Genomic DNA, 20838 nt, shown 5'->3' on the forward strand with positions numbered 1-20838 from the left:
CCACTCAGCAGTGGGACTCCAGACAACTTATGTAAATACTTTGAACCTATTTCTTCATTTACATAATGGTGAAGATAATAATACCTATCTCACAAGTGGTTTTGAGAATTAAATGAGATGACTGATATAAGTTAGGTACTAAGTGTTACTACCCTTTTCCTTCCCTCCCCTGTAAGCAGTCCTAGGGTGGAAAAAAAGGCAACAAGCTGTTTGCTGCAATATATATATTTTAATTCAAAGTGAATCGACAGTAATACACCATAAATTCTTATTTTGACACTCACCAAAATAGTCACCTGGAAAACCCGCTTTTTGTGACAAAGTACAGAAGGCTTGGTCACATTTAAATCACTGAGAACTAGAGAGAAATACTAGCGCAAACCGTAATAGACATTACATCCATAAAAATTTTCCCAGTCCTTATTGTAATATTGCACAGTGCAATTGCTACATGGCAAACTAGTGTAGCATAGAAAAGCAAAAACAAACCAAAGAAAGAAAGCCACAAGTCTAAAATTGTTAAACAGTTAACAGTTCAAACTTAGTAATCAAATCTATTATCATTGGGTTCATTAAAACAAATCTTCCTACACCTTGCAGTGTATGATTTAACTTTTACTTAACACAAACCAAGATTAAAATTAGTAGTAGAGAATTGAAAAAGTGAAAAGGCTTTCCTACTATAGTAACATATTTAAACACCCTGAAGGAAAAGAAAAGTAAGTATCAGGGTATTCGGTAAAAAAAAAAAAATAATTTGCAAATTAAAATAGTATGCAAATATGCAACTTGGAAGTCATGCAGTGTTTTATTTAAGAAAGCAGTAAAACCAAAGAAAACTGGTAAAATGGTTTTAAAGAAGGTATAAATCCAAATTCTTTTGTCGATATGTTGAATTTAAAAGTTAGCAGGATTTTGACATTTTTAGTTTTTTAAACACATTAAAAAGCCCATGATTAGAATCGGTTAAGAGCAGTGTACTCAACTAGGGTACGCCTTTATCAAACTTGACTATTACGAAAACATTTACTGTCCATTTAACAAGACCATCTGAGTCCTGGAACTGAAATACAGAAAATACGACATTCCAGGGTAGTAAATCTGGCCCTGAACGAATATAAAACTGTGTCAGTTTTGTACCTGTTGTACAAACAGAAATCAATCCTTTGCACTTGGTGTTTCTGAAACATCCGCTGCCAGCACTGATTCTTTTCCAAGAAGTGAGCAGATACCAGTGATCTGCCGGACCATATAAATAAAAATTAATAAGCTGTGGAGGGCAGCAAGTTTACTTAAATAGTGACTCCATAAATTTGCCATCTGTAAATAATCTTTTAAATTAATCTTAGGCTACTCCTTTTTTCTGTGTAATATATATATGTATATATATTTCTATTTATATAAAATGCATAGAATTGATTACTAAAAACACTGAAACTTGTGGGGAAAATTAAGTCCTTCATTTTCAGTGTGACTAAAAATGTACTGCTGGTTTTTTTATTTTATGATCTAATACTGTAATTTTTAAAATCAATTTCAGGCACATTTATTTCATTGATGATTATTAAATAAAACACTGCTTGTGTTAATGGAGTAAAGAAAAGTTTATCCATTATTAGCTTATTGTCAACGCTGTATTAGAGCCGTACTAGTGGTATGCAATTCATTTATCAAAGAAATGCTGTAAATCCAAAACATTTGGAGAGTTTTACACTCAAATGCTTTGTACTGTTTATTCCAGTAAATGCTGTAAGATTATATTCCAGATTTTTAAGGAAAAAAAGTTAAGTCAAGCCTGCAAGATACAGCTTTCTCAAGTGTCTACAATGCCAGTATGAAAATAAAAAATTAAGTTACATTGATACATCCAAGTTTTTTATATGCAGTGATGAGCACAAACATTAATAGAGATAAAATACTGATGCAAATAACACACCCCAAAATAACATATGCAATTATTTTCCATCATTTACAATACAGTAGTTACAATGACACTCCAAACAGAAAAGCAAAGTAAAAAATCAAAACCCCAACTTCTATTTCATGTAATTAGACTTATACAGAAATTAGAAGGCTAAATAACAACTAGTTAATCACCTAATTTCACAGCTATCTGAAGTGGCAATCGTTATATAGCAGCTTATCTATGATACATTCAAGATAAATGATACAATTTATTACTTGCCCATAAGCTAAAACACAGCCTGTTTAATACCTTTCCTTAAATTCCACCTCTACACTACAATATACTTGAGGTCTATGCAAAAAAGTAGCTACCTTTTATATAGGAAATGGATGATTAAGTCTTTGGTGCTGTAAAAGCAACTTCATTTAAACATAACCACCAACCACCAAAAAAGAAAAAAAAAAGAAAAAGAAAATAAGAAGGGAAAAACCCAAGACACACTTCCTAGGAAAGAAAAAGCATGTAATTTCTGTCCCTGACGGAATGTATTAAATAAGCAAACACCACCAACAAGCAAAACAAGTACTACAATGTAAAAATACTTAAAAAAAAGAAAAAACCCTCTCACATGCATAAATGAACAATTGCACACAAAGAACTCACATCTTTTCAAGCTTCAATAGTAAATATTCTGCTACTATTTATTAAATACTGCATGGTTTGCCCAAGCTAAGATGAAACCACATCATGAATCAATGAGCATTTTGCATTTTCTTTCATTACCTACTCAAAGTCATGCCTACTGCACCTCTAAACATTTTATTAAATCCAATTATACAGCAAACACTCCCAAAATAAACTTAGATTGTATTGCAGTTTCACTTAACAGTATATAAAATGCTGTGTTGTGACAGATATCAACTATCCATTAGATACTGAATCAATTTTTCTTAAGCACTACTAACTGCTTGCTTTTCTTGAAGCTAGATCATTCTGAAAAATCAGACAGCAGAATTCAGCTATAGCAAACATGCTGCCCTCTTAGTAAGGAAAAAACAGCTACAACCTGAAATCATACCACACAAAACCAAAAATGAACATTACTCTATCAAAAGAAAACTAAAGAGTAGATCTGAATTTTAAGTGCTGCAGTCCTCAACATTTATATATAGGTAATAACATTAACAACCTCAAATATTTAAGGCACTATGTGTGGGAACGGTTTACAATGCAGCTGAGATTATTAGAACAACATTTAAGAGCAAAGTCTAGGCAACATTTTGCCCATGCAAAGACACATGCAAATGTAAAGAACAATAGCTCAATTTCTTAGGTAAGGGACCCAACATTTATACACTAAGACACAGATAATACAATTCACTTGTATGCTGTAATTCTGACATATGTGCATCTGTTGCTCTAAGTCTGTACACAGAATGGCTTCCCAAATGTGGATGTGTCTTGCACTAGTTAGAAGGCAATTTTATAAAAAATAGCAGGAGCAAAACTGGACTTCTGCTCCCATAAGTCACCTGTCTAGAGTTACTACATAAGAAGATAACATGACCAAAGACAAGTTATACCAAATGTGCAAAACACAGTAAAAGTGAGTTTTTTTTTTTAAAGCTCAAAGTTGTTTAAATTGCACCCAAGTCTACATGATTCAAAAATAATTTTCTTGTGCCATGGCTAATATTTATTAAATACCATGTTTTTATTTTTAATCAAATGTTTATATCATTGAGCTTCCTCAATATACTCTTTTTGAGTGTTCACATATATGGATACTGGCTGAGTTTTGTTGGACTCAATGGAAATCCAGTATATGCAGGTGATGCTGCAATGTAAGAATGTGGTGGGAAGATTGGTTTGTACGGAGTCTGATGAATGGTTGGGGATGGTAACAGACGGGGATTTATGCCCACTGGGACTTGGTGAACTATGCCACTGGGATGCGAGATATTGTAAGTTGGATGCTGTAACATAGGTCTTGAGGTACATGGAGAGGCTAAGAGGTGGGCCACTGGTGCAGCACTACTGAGGGGAGCTGATGATGGGTATGGAAGTAGAGTAGGCTGTCCTCCAAGATGCGCATTTCCAGCCAGATGGGCATGCATGGCTGTGTGATTGGGGCTTCCATGAGAAAGAGTGAATGGATTACTAGTAACACTAGTAGGGATATAAGCTTGCTGTCTTCGATGTCCGAAGTTTCCATTCCACTCTTGATGCCCAGATCCAAAGTGCTGAATCTATCCAAAAACAAATGAAAAAAGACTGAATACATATTTTATAAGTTAAAAAGAAAGGAAGAAAGGGAAATTACAATACACTCTGTGACTGATCATCCACAGAGGATCTCTCAGATCTCTACTTCTACTCAGCACAGAGAAGAGTGAAATATCAATTTTATACATACTAGTATTAAACATGTTAACATTTATTACCATGTATTTGATAATATTAACACTGCCACTACCACTGCTGCTGGGACCACCAGCCCCCCCGTCACCACTAATCACAACCATCTGGGGAGCACTTATTTTACGGAAAGCTAACACTGTACATATGTGACATTATTTAATTCCACAACAACCCTACAACATAGCTATCGTTCCCATTAACTGTGGTCCAGATTTGTTGAAGAGACCTGGCTGAAGTAATATACATAGTACTTGGCAAAGCCAGGATTTGAACACAGGTCAGACGCCAGTACCCGTTACCTTTTCTTTCCCAGAGTGAAACACAACTGCTGAGCACAGTACTGACCAGATGGAAAGTACTCCGTAAGGTAGGACTATTACCACAACTGACACAACAAAGGCAGCCATCAATCCGTTAGTGTGCAATCTGAGTGGACGGGTCTGAGACAACAGACATACTAAAAAATCATTTAAGAGAATCTAAAAGCCTAATGTTTCTGAAGAATTCAGGTTCTAGGATAATCTGCTTCATTATCCTATTATGAGGCCGATTTCTCCTTAGTCACGTGAGATAATGAAAAGGGATACATTTTTCAAGACTGTATACAGTGTCAGAATCTTTTTTCCTCCAAATGAAACACTGCTGATTTTGAATCCCAAAAACTCTTAGAACTTCACAAACCATACCTGACTGAAATTCAAATGCTGCTGCTGGAATGCTGATGTCAGTTTCTGCTGACGATTACCCACCGTGGAAGGCTGGTTTAATCTCCCAGGAGCAGATCGGCCTTTTATTAATGGCTGGCATATAGAATCTGGCAACGAACAAAACAGAAGACAGTTGATGCTTTTCCCTTCTCATATAAAAATTAGAAAGGTCTTTAGATATTTTACACAGTACTGATTTGACAACTTTAAAATTAAATAAGAAGATATCTCATGGTTCCAGCACCAAATGATATTAGGAAAGATTTCCCTTCTATGACAGATTAGGCAGGATCAAGTTGGAAATTCAGAGATGACTTCTGGCAATGTTGTTCTCTAAGGTTCCCCAATTAAGACTTTTTGAAGGGCTAGTCAGGGAAATAGGGCGGACTCAGTTTACCTGTGTTTGCCATATGCTCGTCGGCATTTAATCCATTCTCTAGTCCCATTGGTGGCACCACAACAGTACAAACAGCTGGTTTGGTTTCCGTGTTGGCCGAGCTCACCAGTTCTGTGTTTTGATGAGCATCCTCCACAAAGCTGCTCTCTGCAAAGGGACTGTCATGTCCCGAAGAGTCTGACGTTGGAGAGCCATCCACAGTATCACAACCACTTTCCTGTTCTTCATCTGACATACTATAAGAAAGCATTTTTATGAATATGTTTTTCAACATTACATCTAAAGTTAAGTACTATCCCGGCTCCACTAAATTAATGAGAATCTTACTCAGTTATTTCATATCTAATTACAACTTCTTCCTTGTCCAGTAATATTTTTTTCATAGACATTCTAGACTCTCACATTAATTCTCTATTCAGACTGTTAACCTTAATTCTATCCTGTTTAGGTACATCATTTTGGAACTTTATTTTCTCTCCTTTCCCTTCCCGATTGATTCTTAGTAGCGGTTCATAAAATTCCACTTTACAAACTCCAGAAAATCTCATCAAGACACTACAAAAGATGCACTATTCTGGATAATTTAAATGAAATGTAAAAACATATAGTCATGTGACCTGAATATTTCAAATTAAATTCTAATGTTAGGATTCATATCTTTAGTGGTAATTGGGGTCCTTTTAACTAAACAGTTATCTGAAAGGTCTTCCCCAGCTCTCCAAAGGCCTAGCCAAAGTCCCATTATTTCCCTTCTCTTCCTGGGCCCCCGAGGCCATGACAAATTCTCCCCTCTCTCCGAGAGCAGTGATGGTCTATTTTAATCATTCATTTCCTACTTAACAATTTGAAGCACCTTTATATATATATACTTTTAGTTATATTTATTTGTATTTATATGTAATATTTTTATATAGACATATTTACAGAGATGAATATATATATTATGAATATATTTATATATATATGCCAACTGCCAAACCATATTATAAGCAATTCACAAAAAGATGTGTTAAAACTTCTTTACATCTTCCAAAGTATTCAATACCATATTTCCTGACTAAGGAAAAAACAGAAAACAAATGTGTAAAATTAAGACTTTTTTTTTTTTTTAAGATTTTATTTATTTATTTGACAGGGAGAGACACAGCGAGAGAGGGAACACAAGCAGCGGGAGTGGGAGATGGAGAAGCAGGCTTCCCGCTGAGCAGGGAGCCCAATGCGGGGGCTCGATCCCAGGACCCTGGGATCATGACCTCAGCCAAAGGTAGACGCTTAACAACTGAGCCACCCAGGCGCCCCTAAAATTAAGACTTAAGGATTTTTTCAAATTTTGTTTCCACTAAAAAAAAAAAAAATTTCTGAAAGTTGAAATCAAATGTATTTCACAGAGATCTTTATGGCTTATGTCTTCATGTGTTAGTGTATCATGCTGACAAGGAGAAGCTCACTAGTTTAGTGGCAATGCAATTCCCTGGCCAAAAAAAAGAGGAGGAAAGGAAATATGGATAAAACCATGCAACTCAATCACCAATGAGAGAAAAAAGCCATATTGGAATCTTTATTGATAGTGGGTTATGACTTTATTATGTAGAAATTCCTTTTATTTTGCCAAAATGTTTATTTTGTTCTATGTTCTAATTCCAAATTTAAGTAATAATTGTAGTCTATGGAGAACTTGAGGACATGGCTTTTTCTACCCTTTCAAAAACAAATGATTCTTTAAAAATCATTTATTAAAAGCTGAATTTTTCATTTAGATGTGTTCTACAACAGTAGAAAAAAGTAAAAGAAAAGTATTACTTAAAACCCAAGTTTCTAAAAAAGTGATCTGGTTAAAAATTATGTTCAAGAGAGAAACCACTGTGGTAAATGGACAGGCACTTATTAACGTAAACAACAAAAGAAATTACAGGCTTTTTAGCAGACATAGTATTTATGGTATGCCACCATTGAAATTCCCTTACCTGTTCGGTCTCTTGCAAGGGGATGGGCTGGACTGCCCGGAGGAGCTGGTGCTCAGGGTACTGTCAGGACTACTTAATGAACACATCCGATCGATATTCAAAGTGCTCTGGCAAGCTTCACAATCCAGACTATCTTTACATCTAGTGAAAGAGGGATGAGAAAACCACGGGTCAAAAAAATGAGAAGCAGCCAAAATTTACATTATTTGATTAAGGATATGAAGCAGTTCAGAGTGCCCTACATCAACAAAAGCCTAAAGCTTACTAATACAGGAGAAATGCTATAATAATCATGTTAATTACTATTCAGGATGTTTACTCCAAAGGACACTGACAGACCAGGGATAAGTCCCAGAAAGGTGTTTTTCACCACACCAGAGGGCGCCATCACTATTTAAGGTTGCGGCATGAACACAAGGAACTGTTTTGGCACTTACTCTCTGAGTGAGTGTCTCTGCGCTGTCTCCTCCTCATCAGTGTCACTGCTAATAGTAATCACACTCACTGCAGGGCTTGGGGAGTCAGCAATGATGATGGTTTGCCGCTGTTTGTCGGAAACTGATGAGTCAGACTCCTGCCGTACAGATGTTTCACAACAGTCTCTCGCCTCTCCTTCTGAGTTATGATTGTCCCGTGTTTCTATACAACGTACTTCCTCGACATCTTTCCCATTTACTAACTTTGGAGAAATAAATGTTGAATGGGGGACATTCGTATTCTGCAACGAATTACTCCTGCAATCAAAGGAATAACGTGTCATTTCTATAATCAAAATATGTACATGACATTTTTCTAAGACATCTGTTCAAATGAACAATGTGAAGCTTCACTTGTTCCAGATCATGTATATAACATACTAACATATAGATCGTTTTATAAATATATTATCTCTGGAAATATCAGTGTAGATTGAAGTTACATACATTAAAATGGTCATTTCTTGGTAAATGGGGCATCTGAGTGTCTAAAATTGTCTAAGATTATACGTAGATAATAAATCAAAAGGGCAATAAAGACAATCTTACCAACTGAAAGCATTTATTTCCTCTCTTCCTGGCTCCCATTCCATTAGTTTTACCAAAATACCTCTGAGAAATTGAGAAGGGGAGCTGGCTTAGTGTTTGCAACACAGCTATCAAAGAGGTCATTTTGAATTAAACAGAGTGACCCTTTAGTGTACATGCAAAATTTACTTTAAGGACTAATTTTCAAAATGCAGAGGAAAGTTAAAATACTGACACCAACCTGTTCTGGCACAGTTTATTTTTCTTTGCGGTGGCAGGCTGGGGCCAGACAACATGCGCAATGCCCACACTAATTGGCTGCGGGGCCGATAAAGTTATCTGATTGGTTAGAAGAGGTTGCGGCATCACTGAGCTATAATGATTACTGTGTGAAATCATTTTCCTAGGGAGAAAGTTCAGAAAAATTGAATCCCTTCTATACCAAGATCTATTCTGCAAACTTCACAAGCAAGTATTTTTGTTTTTAACTTACCCCCAGTCTCCGAGCCTTTGGGAACCAGCCACCCCGTCCGAAGTTAATGCGGTAGTAGCGGGAGCCATGGGTGTGACCTGCTGCCAGGCAGGTACGAGCATCTGCTGTGTTCTGCCAGACCACGTCTGCTGCACCAGACGCAAAAGCAAAGCCAGTTAAGTTACAAGTAATTCAGCATTACTACAGCTTAAAAATCAAAAATACATTACAGTAACAATCATTAACAATTATGTAAAAGTTAAAGCCAAAGACTACAAAAGATTGAATTCCTGTCCAGATCATTTTTACTATTTCTCAACAGCACAGGCTGATATATTACAAGTGGATCAGTGCCCTTACTTGAGTATAAGGAAGACAGCACATATGCAAAAATAACAAATTATTACCAACCTGAGAGAGAACTCCTGGTCGGATCTGTAGTGGCTGTACAGCTGGGGCCTGAGTTACAAGTGGAACTGTATTATCTACTCTTATTGAATAACTAGTAGGTTTACCATGTGTTGCAGGAATACCTATGAAAAAGAAAAATCAAAGAAAACAAAAAGAGTTCTTAAAAACTATTTCTCTGAGTTAACTTACAAAACTCTTTTTAAATTCAAAGAACTTCTAAAATTCTGATTAGGATTTTAAAACCATCTCCTACATAAAATGTTCATAACATTAACAAAGCAATCTGTTAAGAAAGTGAGGTTCTTTCTATCTACGTTTGCGGTACATCATTCCAAAAACTGATATAAAGCTACTCCTTCTACTGCTTTAAAATGCATACCACCAAGTTGAATCATTTATTTTTCTTGAAACCTCCCATTCCTTTTAAAGTTTGCTATTCTAGCTTTATTTCCTTTTCAAATAGTTTTGCCACTATGATAAAGGACATGGAAAGGTGAATCTAGCCCAACATCCTGATCTTCTAGCAAGTAATGTACATCTTCTCATATAAACTTCTTTAAAAACTCTAAAAGGATCTTACACTTTTGGCACCAAAGGGGGGGAATGTATCGTAACTTCACACTTCAATGGCCATGATGGCTTAACATGATTCAAGAAAATTCAGGGATGACACACTCATTCCAACCTCCAAAGGAAAAGCAAAAATAATCTTTCATGATGATACAGCTGAGCTTTGACCAATGTGGCTTACTCTACTAGTATTCCTAGTAGAAAGCTACTGCAGCTCCAACACAAACATGTTCCACTTTGCTCGCCCACTAGGAAAATTAGAAAGCAGAACTGCCAGTCATGTTAATCCTATTAATACCTCTGTGTCATATACTGCAAAAGTACCTTGCAAATACTGTCTTATATTAAACTTTGAGACAGTGAAATAGTATCACCCCAAATGAGAACTTTGACTCAACAAGATTTTAGGGACATCCCCCAAACTCAGAAAGCTCGGTTATGAGAATAAATTCACTACTTCACAGTTCCAGTCTCTTGTAGCAGTGACTTTCAATATAGGCTGGCAGATTATTTAAGTATCACCGGTTTTTGCATCAAAGTGATCTTAGGTGTTTCTGATCAGTCATAAGAGAAAAATATTACAATTGTTTTCTTTTACTACTGAAAAATAACCTTATAATTTTATTGCATAAATACATTATAAGTGTTAATCCTAAAGAGAATGTGAATTTGGTTGTTTGTTTATCTTCATAGAGGCTCTTCTCCCACTACCAGGGTGTTCTACCCCGAGCTCCACCTAAAAAGCTAGGATTAAGTTTAACAAAGATCTACGGATTATTTTTTTTTAACTGACCTTCTTACCCTTCCAAAAAGCATGTCTTGATCAGCAAATTCTCCAAGAAATGGAATATAAGCACACCCAGGCAGTGTAGATATATGGCAGCAATAGACAATCTCATCAGAGAAAAAATAATTCACTTTGACAAGGATGAATGGACAGGGCGAATTCTCAAATTCCAACAAAAATCAAGCTGCCCTTAAATTCTCCTCATAACTGATGCCTTGTAATGAGAAGAATTCTATTATCTTCTTTCCTCATGAGATCTAATTTATTTTTATCAAATTCAACGTGGTTAAGATCCCAATTTTCTTTTTTTTTTTTAAGATCCCAATTTTCTATACAGTTATTAGGTTAGCTAAAACTTCATCTTTGTTTGATTATATTTGCTTTAATACCTGCACAGCAGGGCACAAAAGCTTAGACTGTTCTAATACAACAGGAGAATTTTGTTGAAATCTACTTGATTCTAAAATAGCAATTTTCAACCAAAGGGGATGAATAGCCCTTCAGGTTGCCAAATAATGTTAAATGCTTGTTTAATACATACTCAAATTTGTTAAATAAAAGCTTGGCTAAGTGTTTCTTAACCTAAAAAAGGTACACTGTCATGGCTATAGTAGCTATATATCTAGATCTACATGTTATATGTATAATATGACAATGTTATGGCTATGGTACGTAGATTATCTATAACCATGGAGAATATATGAAAGGCATGATGAACCTATAGACACTGTAGCCCCAAAGTAAAAAATGTCAAGTGGAACAGACATAAAATTTATTTAAAAATACAAACTATAGGGGCACCTGGGTGGCTCAGTTGGTTAAGCGGCTGCCTTCAGCTCAGGTCATGATCCCAGGGTCCTGGGATCGAGCCCCGCATCGGGCTCCCTGCTTGGCGGGGAGCCTGCTTCTCCCTCTCCCTCTGCCTGCCTCTCTGCCTACTTGTGCTCTCTCTGTATCTCTCTGCCAAATAAATAAATAAAATCTTTAAAAAAATAAATAAAAATAAAAAAATAAAAATACAAACTATAATGGTGCCATAACTGCTAACCAACAGCTGCCCAATAACCATTTAAAATGTTTCTTCAAAATGGATTGGCAGCACATTATGAGGGAAAGCAGTAAGAAGACCAATATTGGGATTTTCTACAGAGATACCAAAGCAGATTAGAGGGAAAGCTTTCATTTCTAAGCATCACTATACTAAGACAAGAAACAAAGAACCAACATATTTATAGAACCTACATGTCCTGCTACAATGTACCTGTTACATAAGCTAACAGGTATTCTGCTTTGTCTTACTGTTAATTCTAATTCCAAAATATTGTTCTTGACATTTAAAAGGTTAATGAGTCTGATGGTATTTCCTTTTCTTTGTTACCCCTATCCTGAGCCACTCATACAGCTGTTGGCATATGTATAGAAAGGTTACTAATCTTTTATCAACTGTAAGGCACATTCAAAGAGAAAAGATTTCTCTGACACCTCATTGGATGTTTAAAGAATGATGCTTGACTGTGTTCAGAAATGTGTCTCACAAGTCTCTTAAATTTTTGCTACAAACAGAAGGTAGACTCTGAAAAAAAGAGCTGCTATTCTCAATCTTGATGAGATACCCCATACTGTAGGTGAGTGACCCTCAAGCTGACTTTGGTACACAGGGGAAAATTATTACAAAAGAATCTGGAGCGCCTGGGTGGCTCAGTTGGTTAAGTATCCAACTCTTGGTCTCAGCTCAGGTCTTGAGCTCAAGGCCGTTAAGTTCAAGCCCCACATTGGGCTCCACACTGGGTGTGGAGCCTACTTAAAAAAGAACTTAAGAATCTATTCGTTAGTACACAGTAAAAACTCATCTAAGTGAAAACGCATCTGTCAAAAACCAATTTACATGATAACTGATTAAAAAACAAAGAAGCATCAGTCTTGCATGCTCAAGTATTTAGAAGTAAAATGTCTACCACTTACTATCAAACAATGTAAGTATGTCTAGATAGAGCAAATAGGGCAAAATGTTAACACTTGTTGAATCTAGAGTAGAAGGCATTATGTTATTCTTTGAACTTTTCTATAGGTTTGAAATTTTTATAATAACAATTGAGGAAAACCGAAGAAATAAACACAACAGCATCTTTAAAAGCACTGACATCATGATGATGTGGGTTTTTTTTTATTACCCCTAGCCATGGGTTACTGTCACAGATACTTACAGACCACCTTGGCACACAATTTCATCTTAAAAATCAATCACCTAAGCTCTTGTTTTTTATCTTCAGTGCTACAAATCTTTCTCTCGATGAAACCTTATACGAAAACCCAATATATATAAAAGATGAAAATAAAGCTACCCTGGCAGAACAAAAATGGCTGCAGAGTGAACATGTTTTCACATCTCTTATTACCAGCCAATCAAGTCAACAAACATACCTCAGTGCACTATTAGGCACTGTAGGAGATATGAGAACTTTAGAAACGTTGCTCAAATCCTTAAATCAAATAAAAATTTCAAATAATGTGCAGAATACAGAAATACTAGAGCTAGAACTCTTAAAGCTCTTATCTATTCAGCCCATTTCCTTTGACTAAGGCTGAAAACAGGTTACCAGACTCATCTAGAATAACAGTGCAAAGAGCAGAGAACAGGATGGTATCCCAGGCGTCCTGACCGAGCACCGACTGCTTTTACCAACACTACTACGCAGTACTACCACCACACTTCCCAGAGTCATTTAGGGCCTCATTTGTAGTTAACCTCTTGCTTTAAGACAGACGTAGATGTTAAAGCCTAGCAAAGACAAAATGCTAGGAAAGAACCTAGAAAGTCGCGTTTTATTCTGGTTATTCCAGCCATAATATTGGCTGCTACTGTCCTTTAAGAACCACTAACAAGTGCCTGGTTTGAGAATTTATGGCCTCTTCAAAGGTATTCTGCCACTCATCTCACTTGAGGTTTTAATTTGCTTTTTATCTAAATAAGGGACATAATCTAATCGAGTCAAAATCAATCTCCCTTTTTTTAATCCTAAGGTATGGGCAAAGAACAAGACTCTAAAATTTGGGGATAAAATTCCTTTGACCAGCCATCAAAAAAAATGAAATCATGCCATTTGCAACAACATGGATGGAACTAGAGGGTATTGTACTAAGCGAAGTAAGTCAATCAGAAAAAGACAATTATCATATGATCTCACTGATATGTGGAATTTAAGAAACAAGGCAGAGGATCATAGGGGAAGAGAGGAAAAAATGAAACATGATGAAACCAGAGAGGGAGACAAACCATAAGAGACTCTTAACCTCAGGAAACAAACTGAGGGTTCCTGGAGGGGTGGGGGAGGAGGGATGGAGTAACTGGGTGATGGACACTGGGGAGGGTATGTGTTGTAATGAGCACTGGGTATAAAACCGATGAATCACAGACCTGTATCCCTGAAACAAATAATACATTATATGTTAATTAATTGAACTTAAATTTTAAAAAATTAAAAAAAAAATTCCCTCGACCAAAATTTAAAGAACTGAGTTCTCAGTCACTTTAATGTCTGGTAAGAACAGACAGGTAAAAGGTACTTACCTAAACATCTGGAGCTGTGATAACCACTAACGGACAACCCCACAGCTTTCCAAGCTCGTTAATTTCTACTAAGGTATTTCATCGTGCTAGACTCTACAGGAAATCTCATTATCATATGACCCATTTTGTTAATGATGATTACAGTGGAGCTCCGGTCAAGAGAGGAATGTCACTGGTCTAAAGGCTACCAACCAGCTTAAATTTAATTCAAATGTGGCACTAAATATATCAAAAACTATGCAACACATTTAATTACTAGATGCCTAAATTTGTTTAAAAATAATGTATGCCTAAGTTCAAAGTGTAATTTAAATCAGGGAGTACCTTGAATAGCTGGGGGACAGATAATCAGGGTCTGCTGAAAAGCATCACCACAACCAAAATGAGCAGTTCCGGCCTGTAGAGGAATTCCATGGTGCGCCACTGAATGAGCGGACGTGGTTAATGCCTGAAAGGATCAGCACAGGCGGCATTATCCTGAGCAGTCTTCTAACTGCCACACGCATGCTTTACAAATGCAATTTGAATACACTTCTTAAAATCATACTTCTGATAAAATGGACCCAGAAAATGGACTGATAAAAATGGACCCAGAAACTGATTTTACTCAACTTCACTTTTCATAGAGTTGCTGTACAGAAAGGCAGATGTGATAAAATAAATGAGCTTCAGCAGACATGCTCTGATTGTCACCCTGAAATATTCGAGATTTCACAAAATAACCAGTGAGACCCTCACTGGCACGTGACTTCTAACTGCTGACACGAGACTTCTATATACCTCAAAAGCAAAATGAGCAATCATAAGAAAAGGAGTATAAATTATTAAATACTCTAAGTTCTTACCTGATTTCTTAATGTGCCAATTTTAGTAAAATTTGCTGTCAGATTAGCAGTACTTCCTGAAGCAACTGGTCTTAGAAGGGAAGTTTTATTGTGATTATTTGTGTCACATGAGTTTGGGTGGGACTTACAAATATCCATAATATGAAAACAGGACTTTACACTGCAAAAAAAAAAAAAAAGGAAAGGAAAGGTAATAATATTATTTTAAATGTTTAGAGTAGTTTAAAATTTAAAGTTTCCAAAAGAAAAAAATTTCTACCAGAAAACCTACAAAAGATTGAATTTTAAAGCAAGTCAAAGTATCTTATATCTGCAATATTTTCTAAGACATCAAAGCAATAGTGAGCATTTTTTGACTAGCACAATTTAATTTTATGACCGCTGCCTGAAATAATTTTTCCTAAATTTCTAGATCTCTACATTCCTAAACTACTGGTACAAAGTACATGGTTATCATGTTATTTTCAAAGTGCTTATGTATGGAAATCATTAGACATTTTTAACTGTTGGGGATAGGGATGGGGAGAGTAGTTGGGCTTTATAAAAATACCAATTTTGAGGGTAATCCATAATAATTAATACTGGTTTGTCCCTGTACCTTCTTCCTTCAGTCATTAAATAATATTAAATTATATTAATATATAAAAATATTAAAATATTTTATAAAATATTAAAAGAAAAGGTGTGGGCTTTAAAGAATTCATAAGATTTGTCTAAGGTAAATCTGGTAAGACCTTCTCAATTTGAGGATATATTCTTCTCCACTAACCCATAAAAACCCTCCTTTCCTTCCACAACACAGAGGAGAAGGTGTGGGCAGGGAAAGCAAACGGTGTGAAGGGAAATTAAAGACAGAGTTTGCAGGACTCAAAAGAGGGTGGAAAACTGTTAACACTTCCTTTTATTATATATATGCCTGGTTATTAAGTGATTAATATAAAACATAAATATATAAAATACATAACATAATATATAAAAAATAAAAACAAAGTGATTTCAGTATGGTTATTTTTGGGAAAAGAACATTGGAATGCAACTCAGATTTATATTCTGGTACTAGCTGCCACTTACTAGTCCACGTGAATTTGGCCAAGTTAGCTTAACCTCTTTTGACTCCATTTACTTACATTTAATAAATATACTGAATCATCTCTCTAACACACTAATTTTCTACAGACTTAGTATTATTTCTCCAGATCATTTTAAAAGATTTTCAAGTAACATACTGGTTGCTATGAGGGAAATCTAGAAGATGTTTCATATTAACAAAAGGATGGTTCAAAGTCTCAGCTGGAGTAATTCTTAAGTCTGCATCAATCAGCAACATTTTCTTCAACAGACTAACAAATTCTCTTCTATCAGCTTTCTCAGCCAAAAGATCACTTCCTTCCAAATCCATCACTGTGTTCACCTATAAGATCAAAATTTTAAGTTGTCAAAAAAAAAAAAAAAAGCCACAGAAGGAACTATATGTTAAAGATTCAGTTTAAAAAAAATACCACAACATAGAAAAGAACAGAGGACTACAATTATTTTGAAACAAGGATGAGTAATTGAGTTTTAACAAATTTGCAAAATGTTTCAAGGTACCAAATAGTATTTAAAACAAGGGAAAAATTTTTTTAACAAATATCCACTCTAACAAAATATAAGGAAAAGAAATTGGTACAGCTAGGATTTTCCCTCTTAAAGAAAATTCTTTTTACTACTAAAGCAAAGGATGGTATAAGTTAAATATTTGATAAAGACAAATGCGATTTAGTTCCTCAAAGGAACAATTTTGTTTGAAAAGCTTAAATCCAGCAAGCAATCTATAGTTCTTTAGAAGACGATTAACATGTGGTGGCATCCTTGGCATTCAAGTGCAGCATCGTAAGCAGGGAAGACTAACAAACATGACTGTGGTACTCACATGCACTATATCATCCAGACTGTTGAATATGTACTTTCTGGCTTCTTTAGACTTCATTCCTGTCTCTGCCTCATGTTCTTCTAGTGTCTTATTGGATATATCAAAGAGGGAAAAAATATATTATTACCCACCACTTGGAAATTCTTTATTTCTTTAGTTCTGGCACATCTAGTCTAATATATTGAATATTTTAAGGCAAGGAATTCCAGAAGATTAACTATCAAAAATGTACTTTTTAAAAGTACAAAAAAAAAAAATGAGAAGCCTTGGTTCAGGTAAAATATATACATCCTATTTATATATATAATCCTATTATATCCTTTATACAAGTAACTGGTTATAAAGTTAATCTTTGAGGATTTACTAATCCCATAAAGAGCCCAGGAATAAATTAGGTACTTGGGTTATGGAGTAAATGGTGAAATTTAGTCCCTGTCCTATAAAGCTTAATAATGGGAAACTGGGTAGAGAAGATGAAACATACAACACAGAAGTAATTACATAGATAAAATCTAAAAAACCATTTAAGATGAGTTAATAATTATGTTGCCAGGTTAGAGAATGAGCTAAGTTATTTGGGGAAGGCTTTTCCCCCCCATTAAAAAGGGGGAAGGGTCAAAAATGAAAATTCAAAAGAAGAAATACAGTAAAATAAAAATAGGCATGGGGGGTATTATCCACATGATGCATCTTAGAAAAAATGTTTTCCTGAGTATTTTTTTTAATGAATTACCTTTAATCTCCAACCAGAATGAGAAATATCTGTTTCTCTGCAAAAAAATCTTGTGGATTTCGTGCCCACATTTAACAACTGTTCTCCTGGTAAACCTTGAGTCTGAGAAATATATCGAATCTGAAAAATAATTTATAAAACAGAAGAGTTTATTCTTTCATGTAATAGATAATAACTGAACACCTATTCTCTATCAGACACTAAGCTAGATGTTAGGTCAAGAATTAAATGACATAGTCTATGCCCTCAAGAAATTCTAGTGGGGAACATACAAGTAAACAATTATATTACAGGGTTGTAAGTACCATAATAAATACAAGCTTATGGGAAGACAGAGAAGGGACACCTAAAATAATTGTAGTCACATAAAGTTCCAGAAGAGGTGATGCTCAAGTTGAGTCTACAAAGACAAGCTAAGAGTTCTTTAGCCCTGGGCGCCTGGGTGGCTCAGTTGGTTGAACGACTGCCTTCGGCTCAGGTCATGATCCTGGAGTCCCGGGATCGAGTCCCACATCGGGCTCCCTGCTCAGCAGGAAGTCTGCTTCTCCCTCTGACCCTCTTCCCTCTCGTGCTCTCTGTCTCTCATTCTCTCTCTCTCAAATAAATAAATAAATAAAATCTTTAAAAAAAAAAAAAAGAGTTCTTTAGCCCTGGAAAAGTGGGGAAAACCTGACTATGATTTATGCTAAGGTTGTAATATGAGTAAATATGCAAAATCAGGAGAAAATACTGACACATTCAGATCCTGGAAGCGCAGAGGTTCACTCAGTGAAAAATGACAAGAGGTAAAACTGAACTAGCAGGCAGAGGGCTTCATCAGTAAGGTAAGAAGTTTTATCTGTCCTCTTTCCCTCTATAAGCCCCAAGTGCCCATTGTTTTATCTCTAAATCTGTATATAAATATTTATCTCTAGCCCTGGAGCTGCAGATCCAACTGCTTACTGAAATTCTCCACCTGGCTGGACCTGAGGTACCTCTAAGTGAACATATCCTAAACCCAATTTTCCCTTAAATCTGCTAATCCTCATGTATTTCCCAGCAACAAACACCAACACTAACCACCCAAACCAGAAACCTGCAACTTATACCAGACACATAGCCTCTCCCTCATCTCTCTCTCCACAACATTCAAAACCCTAACAATTTTACCTCATTAGTACTTTTCCTAACTGTCCCTTCTCTCCATCCCTCTTTTAGGTCTTCTTCAATTTTGAGTTATACAATTTCACAAGCCTCCTAATGTAGTTTATCTGCCTCCCTAATGATGCCATCCACTCACCCCCAATTCATTATTCACACTAACAGCCATTCTGGCAAAACACAAATCTGTTACTCCCCTGTATAAAATACTTCCCCTCACTCCACATCCCCTAAGCGGCTGAGTTTGAGTTCCTTGTTTTACAGAAACAGAAAGTGAAAAGTACCCCAAGGGTCCAGTACCTAGATGCTACATCAGAGTTCTCAGATGGTAGGAAAGGTCTTCAACAATTCAACAAACATACACAGGGCATTTATTATATGTCAGATGCTAAAGATATGCAAATGAATAAAACACGGTGACAATCTGCAAAAGCATATTAATTCAGAATATTTAAGCACATAATATGCAATTAAGCTAGGAAGTGCCATTATGAAGAAGAAAACAAAGTGCTAAAAGAACACAGAATAGGGTAATCAACGTACCTATGAATTTGAGAGGGCACTGAAAACAAAACAAAACAAAACAAAACAAAAATGGCAAGTGATCTTGTGAGTTTATTTTTGGTCATAATGCCTGTCCTGTCTTCTAAAGAAAAACTGTTCCATCTATACCCCCTAATACATGAAGGAACTCACCCTTTGCCTCCTCCGTCCCCAGTGAATTAAGGGTGAAAACCTGACTCAGAAGCAATTAACTCATAAATTCAAGTTGTGAACTTGGCTAGAAATAAGCTAATAAGCAAATGAGATTTACAATGTCAGGAATGTGAATTAACAAATATCAACCACTGTTGATAGCTCATGAGCTAAAGGGTTACAAAATGGAGCTGGAGTTTGGTGACCACGCTAATCTAACCAAAGTTCAGAGTGAGCAGAAACTCTGAGTAGCAAGTTAGAACCAGAACAGATAAAAGCACTTGAAGAGCAGTCAACTTATGACCCAGCTTCACCCAAAGTGAAGTTCTATCATGTCTATTAATTCCATTAAGTGCTGCTTTGAATCCAAAAGCACTTCCAACTCCAGACTTCACAAAATCCAGTCATATCACAGCTCCATACTTGGATTTTTGTGACAGTCTACACATACATACAGGAACTCTTACTTGAGCCAGCTTGAGAAGGTCTCTACGTAAGCCAAATAGCCTGACAAAAAGAACTTTAAAGATTTCCACTCCCTCATAACACTCAGGAGCTGAAATAGTCAATTTTATTTTTCTTACATAGGATATGACTTGAAATTACCAAGTAAAATAATTTGAATATAAATTCAGACTTTTAGCTGTTCTTGATGAGATTCTAAACTCCAACAAACATTTTGCAAGAACAATCAACATTACCAAGTTAATACTGTCCATCTACCCATAAAAATATTTAATTCCCTAGAATGTTTTGGATATTTCCCTGATAAACAGAAGTTCAATCCAATACATGGAACACTAATAAGACAGTATACCTACAATTAAGACAGGAAGGGTTGATTCAAGCACAGTACCAATTAACAGGGCAGCCTTCTCTAAACATGCATACCATTTGTTTGTGTACGAATGGAAAGGAAATGCACATGAGAAAATATAACATGTAAGAAATTCTCAACAAGGTCAGTGCCTAGCTGTAGAATCCAAAATTCAAAGAGGAAATTGCCTTGGAAGAACTTTAAGAAACAGATGATAAAGATGATTAAAGAGCTAGAACACAAACCCTATAATGAAGAATTAACATAATCTGCATTATTTTTTTTCCTGGTGACTCAAATGTGGCTTTTAAGTATATAATAATTTTAAGTGTACCATTAATTCTTTTTCACCTCCTTTGGGAAAAATAAACCTGTTATTGCATTAGAAGGTTAAATAAAGGTTAGATATAAGACATACCAACAAGAGTAAAGAAAGAGATAAATTACAATATATTTCATACAAAGTCTTTATTTTTGTAAATGTTCCA

The 20838-nt window shown here is 35.7% G+C and overlaps 1 protein-coding gene across 7 annotated transcripts in view; it reads right to left on the bottom strand.

The window, feature by feature from the left end:
* Nucleotides 1–209: 209 nt before the first annotated feature.
* The window catches only part of HIPK3 (homeodomain interacting protein kinase 3), a 91780-nt gene continuing 71151 nt past the window's right edge, over nt 210–20838 (bottom strand). For 4 of the 7 annotated variants that reach the window (XM_073904791.1, XM_025879024.2, XM_025879026.2 and 1 more), the window contains exons 4-17: nt 17698–17817; nt 16965–17051; nt 16279–16463; nt 15053–15212; nt 14532–14655; nt 9283–9404; nt 8893–9020; nt 8641–8802; nt 8421–8483; nt 7833–8129; nt 7396–7536; nt 5432–5667; nt 5014–5141; nt 210–4155 (exon numbers count right to left, since the gene is read on the bottom strand). In XM_073904791.1, the coding sequence (XP_073760892.1) occupies nt 3679–4155; nt 5014–5141; nt 5432–5667; nt 7396–7536; nt 7833–8129; nt 8421–8483; nt 8641–8802; nt 8893–9020; nt 9283–9404; nt 14532–14655; nt 15053–15212; nt 16279–16463; nt 16965–17051; nt 17698–17817 (2430 nt within the window). In that variant the 3' untranslated portion in view covers nt 210–3678. The remainder of the gene's footprint in view (nt 4156–5013; nt 5142–5431; nt 5668–7395; nt 7537–7832; nt 8130–8420; nt 8484–8640; nt 8803–8892; nt 9021–9282; nt 9405–14531; nt 14656–15052; nt 15213–16278; nt 16464–16964; nt 17052–17697; nt 17818–20838) is intronic. The other 3 variants (XM_025879023.2, XM_025879028.2, XM_025879027.2) reach the window with 3 other exon arrangements.

The sequence above is a fragment of the Callorhinus ursinus genome, unplaced genomic scaffold, assembly GCF_003265705.2.
Source record: "Callorhinus ursinus isolate GAN/ISIS: 27379988/994484 unplaced genomic scaffold, GSC_fseal_2.0 scaffold21, whole genome shotgun sequence".
NCBI classification, from domain to species: domain Eukaryota; kingdom Metazoa; phylum Chordata; class Mammalia; order Carnivora; family Otariidae; genus Callorhinus; species Callorhinus ursinus.